At 36.9% G+C, this 18,718-nt stretch overlaps 1 protein-coding gene across 1 annotated transcript in view; it reads right to left on the bottom strand.

The window, feature by feature from the left end:
* dab1a (DAB adaptor protein 1a) overlaps positions 1–18,718 on the bottom strand; it is a 125,226-nt gene that overhangs the window by 11,779 nt on the left and 94,729 nt on the right. Inside the window, 8 exon segments of the mRNA XM_056764317.1 lie at positions 2,041–2,631; positions 2,634–2,648; positions 4,769–4,865; positions 5,767–5,829; positions 7,339–7,401; positions 11,785–11,838; positions 15,783–15,845; positions 17,572–17,610. Coding sequence (XP_056620295.1) covers positions 2,041–2,631; positions 2,634–2,648; positions 4,769–4,865; positions 5,767–5,829; positions 7,339–7,401; positions 11,785–11,838; positions 15,783–15,845; positions 17,572–17,610 — 985 coding nt within the window.

Raw genomic sequence — 18,718 nt, 5'->3', positions numbered from 1 at the left:
GCCAGAGAAATGTCCTTGTATTAAAATGGGTATCATTTAATCCCATGTCATTTTAATTTTTAACATCTAAATTGAATGCTTTTGGCAGACCCTTATAATCTAGAGATTTGCATTAGATTCATAATAAAATGTTTTTTTCAGGGCAGATGCTCCCTAACCAGGGATAAACAAACTGGGAAAAGGCACCTACAATGCTAAAATTTATAAGAAAGTTTTGGGTTGAAATTACATTTCTTGCGGGTGGGAGTAATTTTAAGGAAGTTTGCATAGTTATGTCTGGACCCCTTTTTTTTGGACCGCCCAAGACGCAAGTCTTGTTTTACTCTGTGTCATGTTTAAAGGCGCAGTTTTTTTCTGTTTATTAGAATCAAGATATGTTGTTGTTTTTGTTCTAATATAAGCTGTTTGACGGAGCAGTTTTGAGCATCATTGTTTATCTGGAACAGCTTTAATATTGTACACGTCCAGATACAGGAGAGAGGGAGCAAAAGAGTTGTCGCTAAACCTGTAGAGAGAGCGCGTTTTACTCTCTTACTCAATGATGTATAAACGTACATTTAATCCGCGGGTCACATTCGTTCTGAACCGTAGAGTACGATCCGTACAGATCACAGATCATCTGCGATCCATTTCACCACTATACCGCAGGGGAGAGGGAAAGAAAACACGCATTATAGAGTTGATTGTCCGTTTAGGGCTGCCGTACAAAGCATGGCGGCGAATTCAATGCATGTAGGCCCGCTCTTTATGTAGATATAAACAGCTTATTCTAAGGTATTAGAAACATAATGGTTTATTATTTAAGGTCTTTATACGCCTTTGAAGAAATAGTTTTGTATATAATATAGTATTTCTGTCAATGGATCCTCCTAAAACCCCTGTATTGATCCTTTAAAAGACATGTTGGTGTTAAAAATCATGGACATTGCACATGACTTTTAAATGAACAATACCGGGGTTTTAGGAAGATCTATTGAAAGAAATGCTGTTGCACCAAATCCTGCCAAAAAGTGTCTTTTCTGTATAAAAAGTCCTCATTGTCACCTAATATATAGTGTCAGTCTCACGCGGCGTTTCACGGAGGGACCACTTGTGTGCTAATGCGCTGCGTTCCATTGCAGCAATAATTAGCACTACAGGAGCAAGAGGATCCAAACAGGCCCAACACACGGCGCACGGCTCCCCGGAGATCAGTGATAATTACACTGCTCACCAGCAGCACAGCTGGGCCTGTGACGGACTCTTTCTCTCACCGTTGTCATTCCCCACCGCAGTACTAATTGTCATTTTCACGCTGACTAAAGACAATGCCTTCTGGGCAACGGCATCACAGCCCACCTAACATCTTAGTGAAATAAGAGTTGCTGATGAAAGGCTGGATGAGGTGCGAGTCTGAATTACTGCGGAAAGGGGCGAATAAATCTGGACCGGCTGTGTCAGCGTTCCTAAGGGTTTGAGATGAGAGGGCTGAGAGGAAGAAAGCAATATGGTTTGATACCAAGTTCTTTAAATGCTTTTCGTTTGTTGATGTATTTAAGGCCCGCAGGACTAAGGGGGATCCAAGAGAGGTCAGACATTATTGGGTCCAGAATAATGCACTCAAATATATATAACTAACCCCGACTTTTACAAACCCCTACAATCATAGTTCATAAGAATATTGAGTGAATGAGTGGTTTAAAGTGTTTAAAATTAGTGATTGAATGGAATATTGGATTTAGACCGGTATGGTTTAGATGTAGATAGTGTGAACTAAGTTTTTTACCTTTTTGAGAGCTAAAATGGGATTAGTGGCAGTGGCAAGAAAAATAAAATATATTGACAAATAAAGCATTAATGTGGTCTGACAGCAAAAATTTGGAAAACAAACTATTAATAATATATTATTTTATATTATTATTATTTAATATATATTTACATATTACTACCCCTTTATATATGAACATTTACAGCTAAGGGTGTTTTTACATCTGGCACGTTTGAAGCATTCGATCTAAAATCTGGTGAATTTTTTCATTCGATTTATAACATCATACTCACGTGAGTTTGTGGAGGGCGTGGTGGAGGTCACGGGTGTGAGGTTCATCTGCGAGATGTCAAAGTCGTCACAGTCGTCTGTGTCTTGTGCCATTCCCACTCTGCTGAAGTAGCTGGTAAAAGCGTCCGTGGTGCAGGTCAGACTAGGTTGCTCGCTTTTCCTCGCAGGCATGGCTGGTGGCTTTGCCATCTGAAAGTCCTGAAACATCTCCTTGCTCATCTTTGCCTGTCTCTGCAACGTGCACTCTCCGTGCTGCGGACTGGAGGCCGTGGAGGCGGAGCTTCCCGCCAGGGCTCCGCCCATGGCCGCCGTTGGCGTCTCGCAGGACGCGGGCACCACCATGGGAGCCAGTGTCTGAAACATGCCGGCAGGAAGTGGCCCTACTGTCTGGGCAGGCATGAAAGCGGCAGGGGAAAAGTGGGCTCCTGCCATTGCGGCCCACTGTTGCTGGGTGGCAGGGAAGAGGTTGGCCTGGCCCCAAATCAGAGGCTGAGCACCCGGTAAGACCTGGGCAACTTGCACTGGGGACTGGACGCCAAACGCTAATGGAGCCTGAGCGGCAAACTGTTGCTGGCCCACGCGGGCGGCACGGCTCCCATCGTCACGTAACCTGATGAAAGGCAGAACAGAGAGAAACAAATGAGAGATGAACTCTTCCATGGTCTTTCAGCCAACAAATCCATCTGTACTTAAGCAGACACTTTTCTTTCGTAATCGATTGGAGAGAGCTCTTGCAACTAACAAACAAAATAACCCACAGAAACCTGAAGGATTACTCAAAAACATACAGCTCATTATGGGTTTTTGCTGTAACCTTTAACACTCAGTTAAGGACTTTCAGGCTGCAACGATAGATCTCTTGAGGACAGCGGTAAAATGACCTAGATTTTCATAATAAAAAAGGCCTTTATGGCTCGGATGAACTATTGTAATTACTGCTCACAATAGGCTCGGCTAAATGAATAGCAACGCCCTTTAAAGAGGCCATTTACAGCAGTTTCAGTGATGTCCCATTGAGGCTTATTTCATTATGCATCTTGCTCTTATTTTTTTCCAACGAGCAACACTGATTTGAATAATAAATACCAAAATCGTATCTTCTCTTCAGAACATGCGTGTCTGCAGTATTCCACGGGCATAGTGATTGACATCATTTGCGCTCGTCTTGGAAACAAATATACTTCTGTTTAAACGCACTTATTAATACTATTTATTGGTTAGATATTTGCAAAACCCAGTGAAGATATAAAAAATAAAAATCATGAAATATGGAGATACAAGGAGGACAATAGTGCTTAAACAGTTTGTTATTTCAGAAACACAGGACTCAGATTAAAATAATTTTGTTAAAATCTAACAAACTAAATGAAATAATTCAATTTACACCTATCTTAAAGGGGTGGTTCACCTTCAAAATGAACCATTTACACATCCTATTATTTTAACCTGTGTGGTTTTCCTTCTTCTGCAAACAAGATATTTTGAAATATGTTCGTTACCAAAGACCATTGGTCCCATTGACTTTCATTTTATGGACACACACCAAAGCAAAGACAATGGGGACCAGCGGTTTTCTGTAACCAACATTCTTCAAACTATCTTTTGTGTTCTGCAGAAGAAAGACATTCACACGGGTTTGAAATGAAAAGAGGGTGTGTAAATAACAAAAGAATTTTGAACGGTGAACGATTACTTTAAAAATATTTCCAAACATAATTCTGTTGATAGCGCAGCTATTTAAAAGGAAACGTCCGCTTAATGACATCATATTACTGCCATTTTGGGACCGCTTTATGAACGCTGTGTTGAGGTGAGAAATGTTGCTCATGTTATCATAACTGAACTGTGAGAATCCCTCAAGGACAGGTGTGGTAAAGTCAACACTGGTGTTAATGAATTTACAACACAGAGGGGAGTTTGGAAGGGAAAGAATTGAAGACAGATGGGACAGATGATACACTACTTGATTCCGCACATATCAATGTTGTACTGTTTACTTTTCAGAGGAAGTCAATCTGGCTGGAACAGATGTCCCAGAGAGAGGCACAAAATCACTACACAAAGGCTATTTGTTTTTAAGCACTGGATAAGATTTCATAATGAGTGCTACCGGAGGATTCGAATTGGCACTACATAGTATAGGTTACTTATAATATGAATTATATTTAAATATAATTAAGAACAACATAACAATACCAACCCACAACTACAAGTAATTACATGTGGACATATATATTACTCATTCTTTAATAACAGTGTAACATGAAGCAGGGGAACCTTTGCAATAAAAGGGGTCATATCATTAAAATTTACATAGAGGTCTTAAAGGCACAGTAGCACAAAACATTTTTAATTAAAGACTCGTAGATGAAAATGGTCATAAAAAATGTCCAAAATTAAATACTGTGTGATATTTCCCCTAAAATAGACATGAATGTGTAAAAGGCATCATAACGGCACACAAACAAAAAGCTGTGTCGTCTGCAAGGCATTTATCATGCAGATCAGTACAGCGGCCAGTAATGAGAGCATTCATATTCTACAGGAGGAGGACGGGACACCTTATTTAGTAAGAACTAGACCGACACATTATTTAATTTACCTCTGCCCCGTTCACTCCCACCTCAAGCTACCCACCACCCCCTCCCTCTCCATGTCTCTTTAATCTATTTTCAAGGTATTATTCTCTCTTGTACACATCACAACAACAGCCAAATACATTTATCCTACCTGAGGGTAAAGAGGCAGGGTTATAGGGGTTAAACAGTTCGGACGGAGGCTGGTGGGCCAGTGTATGGTCCAGTGTATTAGCCGGAGATGCTGGGGTCTGCAGAAGACAAAAAGCATATGGTCAATAGCTTTATAATAAAGAAAAAGCAAAGATTTCTCAGCACGCTTAAAAGTAGATTTCTTCTGCATGCCTTTTTTTGTATGCTCTGTCACAAAAGACCTCTTCTACTTGCATACTGTGCTGCTTTACTTGCTATCCTTAAAATATTTCACAAAACATTCATTTTTACAACTCTTCTGTGTAATACATTTTAAAACAGTAGTATGGTGTTGTTTTAAAATTAATATGAATTTGTTTGATTGCAGTGTTTGAGGTTTTGTAAGTATCATGTATTATACTGTACATATCAGTGTTGGGTGTAAGTAGTTACTAGGTAATTAGTTACTGGAATTGAATTACTAAATCAAACTAAATACTGTGTGTTATATATGTTTGTGCAATAGTGGAATTGACATCGAAATTCAAAGTCTAACTTAAAAACCTGTACTTTAATGTATAACTCACATTTGTAATTAATAATACTTCTTTATTTAGTTTTATATTTTATAATATAATTGAATTAAAAGAGCCATTTTATCCTTGAATCATTTAACTAATAAAGGTTGATAGGATATAGAAGGAAATTAGTAATAAGTAAGTAAATACATTTTTGAGAGAGAAATTTGAACAGTAATCTAATTACACTATTGAATATGTAATTAGTAACTTGTGATGAATTACTTTTTTTGCCCAAAACTGCATGTTATACAATTATACATATTTTATTAAAAGTATAATTTTACTACGCATATAAATAGTATACAGCATAGTATACAGTAACTGTGAATATGTATAGTAAATTATATATAATATATACTATATAACACAAGTTACTATTCGTTTGCTATGCACCCTTAGTACATACTGTAATGTTTTACGGTAATGTGGGTTCACTCACTGAAGGGGATGTGATATCCGGAGGGGTAGACATGTCTCCAAACAACTCTAACTGGTTGATATTCTGTAGATGAAAAGGTTGAAGAATTCCGCATTAACATTCACTGCATTGCCAGTCTAATCTTTACCACAGACATGTGGCACCTACCTTGGGCAAACAGTGGTTTTGATAGGGAAGGTGAATTATGGGAATGAGAGTGGGGTGCTATAGGAGAATTGATAATGATGGTTGAGGACCTACCAGTCATGAATAACATGCATATATAAATGCATAGTGATTGAGCAGTCCAGTATTAAGTTTTTCCATAGCATGTTTGGAATAAATACTTGCCTATAGTTATGGCAGAAAAGCTTTTCTTAGAAATGACGAGTTGATAAAGTTTTAGAACATGGATTTAAAATTTGCAACTCAATATAAACTAAATAAGCAAGAAAACACAAATGAGTGTTTTGAGAGTGGCTTCATTTGAATTGCCATCTTTAATGTGTTTGTAAACAATTATGTTTTCGCAGTAATGAAATACTTTTGTGAGTTCTCACTATTGTTACGCCATTAGCCTAATCTTTACACAGCTCCTCGTGGGCTCAATTTTTACCGCAACACACTCAAGGCCTTTTAATAACTGCCAATGGATTTCCATGAAATCACATCAAAGACTATTTTCTACTGTATGAAAACAATCAATGCATTTTCATTTGACATATAACATATTCTGGGTTCATTTTGGTAAGATTTATGGGAGCTATATTCACACTTTTTGGAGTGTTTTTATCCTAAAATGAATCGGACAGCGTAATGATGGCAGCTAAGCTATTCTTGTGCCTTAAAAATGACAGAAGAGTCTGTTTGCCTAAAAACAAAACAGCAGATTTAATCACCCAGGCTACATCTGAAAGGGGTCACAATGACATATGTAGAGAAACAAACAAAAGTCCTCACTAATGTTATGCTGGCATTTACTGTCTCCACAAATTTACCAAAATAAAATGACTATGTTAGTGACCTTTGAGACCACCGTGGAAGTTTGTGCAAGCGGTCATAGAGGCGGAAGCATTGCATGGTTGGCATGGAAACACAAAGACCTACTCAACAGGTTAGACTGAGGTCATCTATAAGAGCTAAGCTATTTGAGTGTGTAAAAGAAAGGTCATGTGTGAGTAAGTAAACTACTTCCAGGTCACGTGGAGACTACTGGAAAAGTAACAAAGCGACTGGGGATTTAGGGGCGAAATAAACTGTTCATAGCGGGTAGTGTGACATTTACTTTCCTGTACGGGGACTCCATTGAAGTCTAGAGTGGGCCATAGTGCATCCGTCATTACAACAGTAAGATTAAAGTTAGCCCACATATTCTAGGACATGGGTTTTAAACATTTACAGACAAAACAAAACTATATATTTTCATTAAACATTTAATAAGAACTACATTACAGTAACTACATTTCATAAAAACGATCAATTGAAAATAGAAAGAAACACTGAAAATCCTATTTTTAGTACATTTGCGTAAACATGTTGGAGCATCATGTGAAAGCCAAGGGGAGGTTTTAAGCCAATCATTGTTCACCTTACCTGGGTGACCAGCAACAGGTCAGTGTCTAGATCCATAAGATCAATCTGTTCTCTATGTTTGTTCTGCAATGATAGTATGGTGTTAGATGAGAAATGATAATGGGTTTTAAACACACACACATGGCAGGGATTAAAAATGAAATGAAGGTACAAAGAGGTGGATGAAGGAAGATGAGGATGGATTGAGTTGGAGTTATGATAGATGGAGTTAACACTTGCATTACCTCAATACCTCACATATCCGTTCATGGGCTTTGCATGTTACCACATCATTTCTCAAGAGCACAACAGTTTGGAGCCGAACACAGCAAAATAACCAACTGTATTTTTCTTCAGTTACCCACATCCCACCCCATAGTCCCTAAGACTGTAATTGGTGAAAAGATGAAATCAAACAAAAATGATTTGAACCATCTGCCAGCAGGCTTTAATGGGAAAATAATGCGCTCATATGGGCGTCCTGTGAGATAACATGGGAAGAGCAAAAGACCATGAACAACAGATGCTCCTCTCTGATTTTTGTGCTGCTGAGAAGCAACACAGGGAAGGAAAAGAGAATGGGCCTCAAAATAGAAACAAAAACATGGTACTGTACATCAAACATGCCTTACTTGGTTAGCCGGATAAGTTCAATTTAATATTACATTCTTCATAACAAATTAGGAAAACACTGTATATTATCCAACTTCTCAAATTTTAAAAGTAATCCAGCTAACAAAGCTAGACCTGTTTGAGGATAATGACCAAAACTTAACACTGACAAGATACACAAACGTCTGAAACAGTACGAAGAAACACAAACATGCAATAAATCAAGTGAAAACTGACTCTAGGTCAGTGGTTTGGGTTGCAGAATCAGGTGACACCTGAGATGGAAGTCTGAACGCCTCTTTGAGTTAGCGCTTGCCATTCTGTATTAGCGCTTGGTCTTGAGAACCAACAAATGTTTCAGACACGGAGACAATTAAACAAGGTCGTCTGAGAGAGATAAGCTGGAACAAGGCGCTGCTAGTGACATTTCATGTATGCTAATGCTGTGTAAATGAATGAAGGAGCGAACGTTAAAGAATGTAAGAAAGAAAGAGGGATGTGGTGACAAAGTGATTGAAAGGTAAATATATAAATAATGTTTCGGTTGTGCAGTTTCCTCACTTGCAAGTCTGGACGATGAGATAAATTCTCTACAGACATAATTAATCTACATTATATATATATATATATGTAAGGGATAATGTACAGGCAGCCGGTTATTATTGCAGAAATAAGCCCCGACAGTGTGATCAGGACCTGGCGTGAAGCGGAGCTACTTGGTTTATTCATTTGCAAATATAATGTTATATATGTTATTAAAAGACATATTTATATTTAATTTGTCAAAAAATATTATAAAATACTACACGATTACTATACTATAGAGATATTAAAGATCTTTAGGATTTAGGAGGATTTATGGTAAGTCATTTACGGGATCCAGAATGGATCCCTGAGTAATTTGTTTAGTTAAACAATTGTTAATGTATCAGAAAAGGTTTTTGTGTAAGAATGTTTTAACAAACTATTTACACAGAAATATGTTCAGTTTTCTGCTTTATGCTAAATGTAAAGGGAAAGTTCACTTAAAAATGAAAATACATTCATCATTTACTCACGCAATTGTAAATGTTTTAAACAACATAAGGATGAATAAACAATGGCGGAATTTTTCATTTTGGGTGAAGTATCCCTGTAAACAAAATATAATTGATTTTGAAATGAATCATAGCATAAGTGACATTTGTAACCATTTGTTCTGCCTGGGTTCCATGAATGAGCCTGGACGGCTGTTCAGTCTCATTCATGAAACACAGGCAGGTTTTTGGTTTCTTTCATATGTGTTGCCATGGTGACGGTGTTCATCACCTCGGCTTGATTTTGAAGGTCACTGAGCTAAACCTGCCACTCTGTACTGGACCCAGCAGCCGAATTAAATGGCTGTAATATTACCAGTCGGAGAGATGCCATCGAATCAATCTCTTTCCACACCCTTAGGGATCACCGTTGAGGATAGTGGGAAAGCTGACAGTCGGGTCCTATAGTGATGAACTGTGTCAGTAAAAGCACCCTGCATGCGACTGACACCTTATTACTGATCGCTATCACGAGTGCTGATAACCACCTCTTTATCTGTTATTACTGTATAACAAGCTGCCTCTCTTACTGAAAAACTACGACTCACATGATGTAATTCCATACGCTGACTGTTTACACCGAACAGTCTCCATGGCAACATAAAGTACATATGGGTAAATATTAGTCTTTTGTGTAGCTGTATTCATTTCATAGGCTTTTCATTTATTTTCCCACAATCTATCAGCTTTCATCGCAACCGACTATCAATTAACAGAACCCCTAGGAGAAAATGACTCTCTTTACAATGTTCCTTTAACTTTTAAAGTGCTGCCCATTTCATTAAATCCTGAGTTTGAATGGCTTATCCTCTGACTGATCATATAATCACAGGCATCAGACCAGCGGAGAACAACATCTAAGACTATGTTGGAAAATAGGGACAAAGGTATAGTTCCCCCTCTTGTCATTTTAAACCCGTATGACTTTCTTCTCCAGAACACAAAATTATTTTATTTTTAAGAATGTTGGTGACCAAATAACGGCAGTTCCCATTGACTTGCATTGGTTGTGTGTCCATATAGATAGATATGGCCATGTTCGGTTACCAACATTCTTCAATTTATCTTGCTTTGGAACCTGATGTTCCAAGTATGGTTAGAGGCGTCACATTTCCGTCACACGCTTGCAGTATTCGACCAATCACTACACACTGGTTAACTGGCCAATCATAGCACACCTCGCTTTTTAGAGCGATGAGCTTTTGTAAAAAATTGTGCGTTTCGTAGAGGCGGGGCAAAAAGGAGATCCAAACATGCAAGATGTGTTGAAATACAGCGTTTTTGAACCTTCGATCGTGTTTACACATTGCATTACAAAATAAATGATAATATCGTTTTAGCCGTGTCATATAACCCCTTTAAGATTGTTGCATAAGCAAATGCTGTTAATCAACATTTCTGGTTTTACTAATACAAAGACTCACAGACAATACATTTTGTCTGCTGTAAGCTTTGTTTACTGTCTTTTACTCTCCGGTGTAGATCAATTGGTAGTGCATTGCGTTAGCAGCATCATTGGTTCTACACCCAGAGAACACATGTAAAGCAAAAAAGTGCTATATAAATCTTAAATGCCACTAGCAGAGAATTTCAGAAGACACAAAACAAAACAGATTTACAGCAGTGGTTTCTAAAGCCAATTCAGTAGAGCTAAAAGAGTTATTTTATGGGTTCCAGCTGTGCAGATTTTACGAGAATCGAAGAGCAAGTAAAGGCTTGATCAAGAGGCAAAATGACTTGAACGGGAGATTGAAGCGTGTGAGGAAGGAGGACAGAAAAGAGTGAGTAGGTATTTAAAAACATGGTGAATGAAGGTGATGAATGAAGGTCTGGTGAGGGTTGAAGAACCAACTAGTGAGGACTTTATTAGACTAAGAGGGGCATTATTGCTTGTTGTGTGTGTTAGGGACAGTATAAACACTAAGATGTTGAGAGTGTGGGGTAAACTGAATGAACAGAGCAGCTATAACACAAGAGAGGTACAGACAGCAAAGACACTGGCCATAATATGAAAATATCAGCCATTTTTATATCAGAACATTAATGTTGAGGACGAGCGGTTAGCCTTCACCATTTAAAGAGAGAAAGCACAATACACAACCCAATTTCAACGTCATATTAACCAATCGCAACAATGTGTGCTCTGTCACACGAATTGTTGGAAATTGGTCTCATTTTAAGTAGGTTCTACTACTTAAGCGATATGCTGTGTATCTGTGTATTTTGTGCGTAGAAGTAAAGCATAGATTCAACCCAAATGTAAGTGAATACCTCTAGAACAGATTCAACAGGTTCTCAAAAATTTTGTAATGTTGTCCTTGAATGTTTGCTATCTCTCATTTAAATGACTCAGCCCTTAAAAACGACACATATAACGTTATATTTTATTGTAGATCATGCATGATTCAAACGGACACATTCATAGTTTGGAATTAACTTGAGATCCACAAAGCAATGTCATCATGAATGTTCCAGCTGCCCGTATCATGATGTGAAGGCAAGCGTACAACATGCAAAACCAACCAATCATGGAACCCCATGAACAACACACTAGATTCTCACAAGTAAATGACCAGCCATAAAAACACAAACACATATCACATCACACATATACACAACCAGCCAAACAACAAAAAACACAGTTTGAAAGCCAGGGAATGGGTGCTATTAGACCCCACACAGAACTTCAAGACAGAGAGCGGGGCATGCTTGTGTTTGCTGAAAGGTTTGCCATAAAGAGGCCAAGGACAGTCACATAAACACACACAGGTCCACTCACTGGATGTCGCTTTGGGACGTCATAAACTCCCTCCTTTTGTTGGCTGGTGGGGACCTGGTGTGGACAGCGAGCCCAGCCAAATGCACAGTTGACATGACAGATTACCGTTAGTTCAGATTTCAGCAGATATTAGATGTTACATGTATGCAGAGGCTTCCTGAAGATAATAAATTAAAGATATGTGTAAAATGTGCTGTTTAAATTCAGATTTTAAAAAATAAAATTAATATAGAAACGTAATATCAATAAAGCCATAATATTATGTTGAAATTAATAATGTTAATGTTAAAAGAAAGAGTAAACAGAAATGAAAGAATATCTATCTATATACTGTTTATATAGATATTTACATTTTGCATGAGTAAATCTTGTTATAGTTTTATTTTTAAAACTATTTTTTAATAAAATATTTATTGTTTTATTTGATATTTATTATTTGCTTTTATATATGTATAAAATGTTTTCTGGGGTTATTTCTTTATTTTATTATTGAAGCATTTAAAAATTTTGATTTTTTTTACCTTTTTTCAATTTATCTTAGTCATTGGGTACTCTAATGCATTTCCCTCCACAAATTATAAGGTTGGTTAAGAGGCCTATCCTTTCTTTGTCTGTTATTGTCAAGTCTTTTCTCTCTAATTTGCCATTGTTCCTAATTCCCCTCTTCCTAAGAGAGACTGATTGATCCTGTCCTGTGTTTTTACTTGATCGAATACTTGAAGTGATCGTTCTATTTCTTTCGCTCAAAGATCACAAAGAAACGACAATTATTAATCATTCATACGATTTAATTTAGAGAAAGGGCAAACGAGAGACCTGATGCTTAGTCTCAAAACAGAAAAATTCCTAAAGACCACGGCATGACAGACCACAGGAGGTCAAGGATTCCTTTCATACATTGTGTTTGCTACTCATATTGGTTATTTTGCAAGAAAATCGTGCACAACGATGCATTATACAGTTTTTTAGTATAATATCAATTTATTTAACTTATATCAGCTAATATTTGAAATATCAAAAGGCTTGTGTGCTTTCTGCTTAAAGTACCTATCATTTTTCTTTTTCATCACAGTCATAAACTATGATTTGCTACTTGCTTTCACTACAGCAGCTGGAGGCTCGTATTTAGGTAGAGGGGAATTTCTCCTTCTTGACTGGATTTTGTGAACATAAAATTGTGTACACCCATGAAATAAGAATATTTGTTTTTTTAGAAGCCAAGAAGAGAACACATACACACTCTTAAAAATAAAGGTGCTTCGCAATGCCATGGAAGAACCTATTTTTGTCTTAGTGGTTTCATAAAGAACCTTTAACATCTGCATAAACTTTCTGTTTTACAAAAAGTTCTTTGTGGAGACAAAGGGTTCTTCAGATTATATTGATTTATATTATATATTGACTCAGCCAATCTATTCGTTTAATATTGATAAAAAGTGTTTCGCAGATCTGGGTTTTAATGATGTGAGAGCGAGCAGATGACTCTTTCATCTTCTTAGGTTTGCGATGTCGGTCCTGATGTCACCAACAAGTGAAAGTTTGTGAAGTGTCAGGATAACTCTCAAGAGCTGTTGAATGCTTCGAGGGTAAAATTCATTCCCTGATGGTGTTTCAAGCTTTAAACACAGTGAGGGAAAGTCTCTTACTGACGTGTTTATTGTGTCTCTTTTGACTTAAGTAACAAGTGACAAAACAAAACTGCACCTGAGGATACAACACCTGCTGTTGTCATGGTCATGGCGTTCGGAACACGAAACATTGCTGGGTGTGAATCTTTGAAAGGGCCGTCACGCTGAATTAGTGTGGCTTGGCATAGCCCTCTGTTCTAATTCGCAGGTGGGACTTTGGCAGCTACACAGCACAGCTGTCAGTTCCATTCCCATCAAAACCTGGGCTTGTTCTTAAGTGTTATTAAAAGAAGAATGGAAATTCATTCAGAGACTCTCAATTGGTTGATTATTATTAAAACCTGATTGTAGATCCCTGATGGCTTTAAAGGAGTAGTGCACCTTCAAATTGAAATTTCTGTCATCATTTACTTGCCCTCTTCTCATTTCAAACTTATGACTTTCTTTCTTTTATAGAACGCAAAATAAGTTATTTTGAAGAATGTTGTTAATAGCCTCCATTCATTTGCATTGTTTGCTAGAAGTGAATGGGGGGTTGTGCTGTTCTGTTAAACATTTTTCTTAATATCTTCTTTCGTGTTCTGCAGAAGAAAGAAAGCCATACAGGTTTGAAATGACAAGAGGGCGAGTAAATTATGACAGAATTTTCATTCTGAAGGTTAAATACTCCTTTAACTGATGCATAGATTTATCAAACGGACTCATTATCCTGTGTAGTGGAAAGCAACTATTTTAAAGTCCCTGAACCACTGAACAGTTCTCTTTTCGAGGATTTTGAGAAGGGCATTGTAGAAAAAAATCTTTAAATGTTTGTGTTTGGTGGACAGGTGGAATCCCCCTTGAAATTTAGTATGGACATCTTTTAAATGGATTAAATATACAGGATCAGTCAAAAATCTACTCATTAATTTTTTTCCAGATTTTGGAATTAAACTAAACATTTAAAATAAAACAAAGGGGATTGTGGGAATTATGTTTTAACTAATAAATAAATAAAAATAAAACATTACATTTTATCAAGCAACTTTTTGAGGTTTCACCATGAGATTTTTTTAAACTGTATTGAAGTAGTTTCCATCTTTCTTATTTCGGTCTTTCTTCATTATTCAGTCAAAGTCATACATTTTAAAAACATTATTAATAAGTAATTAAATAATTTGTAAAGAATAAACAAAGTATATTTTTGCGTATGAAAATAATTTCAGACACTTTTAGGTCAATTTTTTTTAATGTAATGAGAAACATTTCATGCATATATTTAAAAACTTTTGACCGGTACTGTATGTGAACTAAATTTATATGTATGTCCATATTCTAAAGAATTGGTGCAAAACCAGAGCTGGAAACAAATTGAATTTTTTTTTCTTCCCAGAAATGTTTTATGTATGTAAATTGTTTAATAACAAAGGTACACATTTCTAGTAATTGTGCAGTTAATTTTCATATTGAATATCTGATAGAAAAATACAGCTCACATACTATCATTACTAAAACATATAAAAAAACTAATGATTTGCATAACTCTACTGAGTTTTGTTTATTTCCCCTAACAAAGGATTAACTGTGCTTGCTAACCATGTGCAGATAAGCATCTTTGAGCTAGGCTCAAATGTATTCAAAAATTGTCACTACCATTCATTGGTATCATTGTTTCGGTAGTGACAATTTTTGAATACTTTTGAGCCTAGCTCAAAGATGCTTATCTGCACATGGTTAGTAAGCACAGTTTTCAATAGATGTGCACAGATTAAAAACTAAATTTTGTGGAATAACGCCCAAAAAAAGTGAATAGTCCTTAATTGTATGTCAGTCACAGCCAATAGACTTAAACATACAATGTTTAAGTAGTGTCATGAAAATGCGGGACACATTTTTTTTGCATAAAGTTTAATCAGTTTAGAATAAAATATTTAAAAAATAAAACATCAAAACAATTCCATAAATTGAAATTTAGAGATTTAGGTTCGGGACACCCATCTCCCAATTGAAAGTACCCATCAAATAATTATTTTATATATATTATTCCGACTGATATTATAAGTATTATTGTGGGATTCAATAGATAATAGAAGAATCTTAGTAACTAACAAAGATTTGAATACCTGAATGCTTTTTAAATGTGTTTTTTTTATGTGGGACGGCAGTTTGCACAAATTCTGTAGAATGGCCCATGTGTGTATCTACACATTTATTTACATTTTATTTTTAAACTTGGTTCTTGTTTAAAATCTTACCTCGAAACTAAATTATTTGAGAACACACTGTAGCTGTTTGCCTACCTTACCACTTACATTTCCATTTCATTAATTCAAGCTATCATCACTTAAAAGTCACCATTAAGCACACAAGGGGAGGGATTTGTTTGTGTACCTGATATATGCTCTCCTCTGATTGGTCACGGATGGGCTCATGTCCCGCCTCAAATACAATGTACTATAACATCGGCAGCAGAGAAAGATAAAAAGGTAAAGGTAAAAAAGGGGACAGGAAAAAGGAAGACAAGGAAGTAGACTGATTGATCACACAGAATCAACTTTGGTCCGGCCCCAAGAGCAAAGCAGTAAGGGACAGCGACCAGCTTTTCCACTGAAAAATATTGTATCATGGTTACTGTCTTGACCCTCATCTTGACCCTTGACTACATGCACTTGCCTAGCAAAGCTTGAATTTATCTTGCTATACCAGTTTTAAAAGAGAAAATTCACTCTCTACACTCGTGACAGCTTACAATGCATAGTAACAAGTAAAAACATCCAAGGCGGCAGAATTGTGAGAGGCTTTTCTGAACTGTGTCTCATGCATATATTCCTGCCTTCAAAATTTCATGATTACCATTTTATATGTTGATTTATGCCCCTGTTTCTGTACCTGCTAAAAGGACGATGGTATAAATTTTACAACATTACGGAGGAATAAATCACAGCCTGAGCCCTTCATGTTTTTTAATAAGGGACGTTCATCTCTGGGTTGAAAACATATTAAACAGTCCAAAGATTGTTTTAGTAGGTTTTGGTCACACTTGGTCAAAGCAGCACTAAACCAACTGAAGACCAGCTTACTGGGAGATCAGCTAGCTTTGGCTGGTTTAAGTAGGGATGTTAGCATTAATAACTGCTTTAACGTTGGAAGCTGGCCACTAAGCTTAGGAACTGTTAATGGAACGTGAGACCCTTTCACCTCCATATCTGTGATATATTCCTGCATAATGCAAGAACCACACAAAGACAAGATAGCAAGCGGCTTTTAGCTTATCGCTATTTCCTCTCAATTCTAGACCATGGTGATGCTAATGGTACAATTGTCGCTAATTTTGCTGACTTTAGAACTGATGGCTTTGGTCTTTTCAATTTACAAATAAAACGTCACCATAGGCTAATTCATTTTGTATCACTGTTGTAGTCATTGGCTAATTCTTCTCCTTTCTAGTACTCTTAACAACAAATTGATAATGCTTATCAGGTCGACGCCATACTGGAAGTAATGATTGATTCTTTAGCATGGAGTGTACAACTGATATACCTCGGAGCAGTTTTTCTCATTTCTCCATTACTTTGTAGCTACTGACTAATCGACATTCAGAAGATTTCCGGCCCATAAATTCCTGTAAGTCTGTAAACTATTAGACATCTGACACATTCAATAGATTAAGTATACATATTCTCTGAATGTACCGTGAAAGGCACTTGAATTGTAAATTGCTTAGATTCCTATTATTTGCTATACGGCGCACAATGGACAATACAGAAAGGCAATGCAAGGCACGTAAACACACACGCCGCACACACACACACACGCAGCCCAAATGGGATGTGTTAAAGCTGTCTGTTTTCAGTACAAACTATATGGAGGCTCCCAGGACAAAAACTGCACGTCAGTTTTTCCAAAACATACCCAATTTAGAAAACCAAAAGGTTAACAACCCATTACAGCAATGATTTACTGTTTATTTATACATAAAAGTGATGAAATAACAAGATCTATTAATTCAGGAGGAGTGAAGAAAGAGCAAAGAAAATGGAGGGGAATTATTTATTTCTGTAAATGAGATTAAAGGCACATTACTGAGTAGGGAGTCCTGTTTATCGTGACAGTGCGAGACTAATTTGACAGCGCGCGATCAAGCAGACACAATGATTAATGGTTTGTTTCAAAGCGTTACCTGATACACGGGATCTTCCACGTCCTCCTCCAGAATGGTCTGCGGGTATGATTGGACGGAGCGGGTGATTGGAGTAAAGCAGATATAGAGGAAGGAAAACGTAAGAGGAGTAGATTTGTTTTCTCATTTGTTGAAAAACACAGAGAAAAAGCACATTTTGACTGCTAGCAATAACAACAGGTAGGCTATAGGGATTTAGTCACAGTTGAGGAATGTGAGGAAAATCATATCGCAGATGTGAATCCTGGTATTGAACAGAGAGAGAGAGAGAGAGAGAGAGAGAGAGAGAGAAAGAAAGATAGAAAAATGAAAAGATCTGCGCTAGGCCAAATGCAACCGAATGACTTAGTGCCGTACTTTCACTGTCTGAGACAAATTAATCACACACTGGAAGTCTTTTTTAGGTCATTTAATGACTTCTAACTGACTTCACAGATTTGTTTCATTTTGATAACGAATGTCTGTTTTTAGATGCAGTGTTAAGGGACATTTCTCGCAAAAATGAAAATTCTGTCATCATTGATTTAGACTCAACTTGTTTTAAACCGGTATACATTGTATTGTTTCTCTGGTCTCAAATGAAGTTAGTTGGAAGAATGTTTGTAACTGAACAGTTCTGAGGCACTGTTCACCTCCATTGTAGGAAACAAAACTCCTATGGTAGTCAATGGTGCCCCAGAGTGGTTTGGTTTTTTAATTATTTTACAAATCTATTTGGGTGTTCAATGGAACAAAGAGATTCATACAGATTTGGAACAACATGAGAATGAGTAAAGGATGACAAAATTTTCTTTTTTGAGTGAACTATCCCTTTAATATGTGCATTGTGGATATGATTACTATGCTTTAAAAATGGCTTCATATTTGCTCTCAGTAATAAGCTCTCCACAAATTCCACTTTCGTCCAGCCTTGACAAACTTTTCCTGGCGAAACACTTACTTTGAATGCAACGGCTTGATTGGGTTTGTAAAAATTCAAGTCTTTACCAAAGACCAAAGGATTTATTTTAAGATTTCTTTAACCCAAGATCCCCCTGGGGTCATATTGTATGATGCGGCACACAACAACCGTAAAGGAAAGAAAAACAGCACAGTGCGTGTGAACCTAATCATGTTATGCTCTGAGATAAATAATAAATATCCCCTC

The sequence above is a fragment of the Triplophysa dalaica genome, chromosome 13 (genome assembly GCF_015846415.1).
Source record: "Triplophysa dalaica isolate WHDGS20190420 chromosome 13, ASM1584641v1, whole genome shotgun sequence".
In the NCBI taxonomy this organism is placed as follows: domain Eukaryota; kingdom Metazoa; phylum Chordata; class Actinopteri; order Cypriniformes; family Nemacheilidae; genus Triplophysa; species Triplophysa dalaica.
The sequence above is the reverse complement of the archived record's forward strand: the minus strand, read 5'-3'. Positions and strand labels throughout refer to the sequence as shown.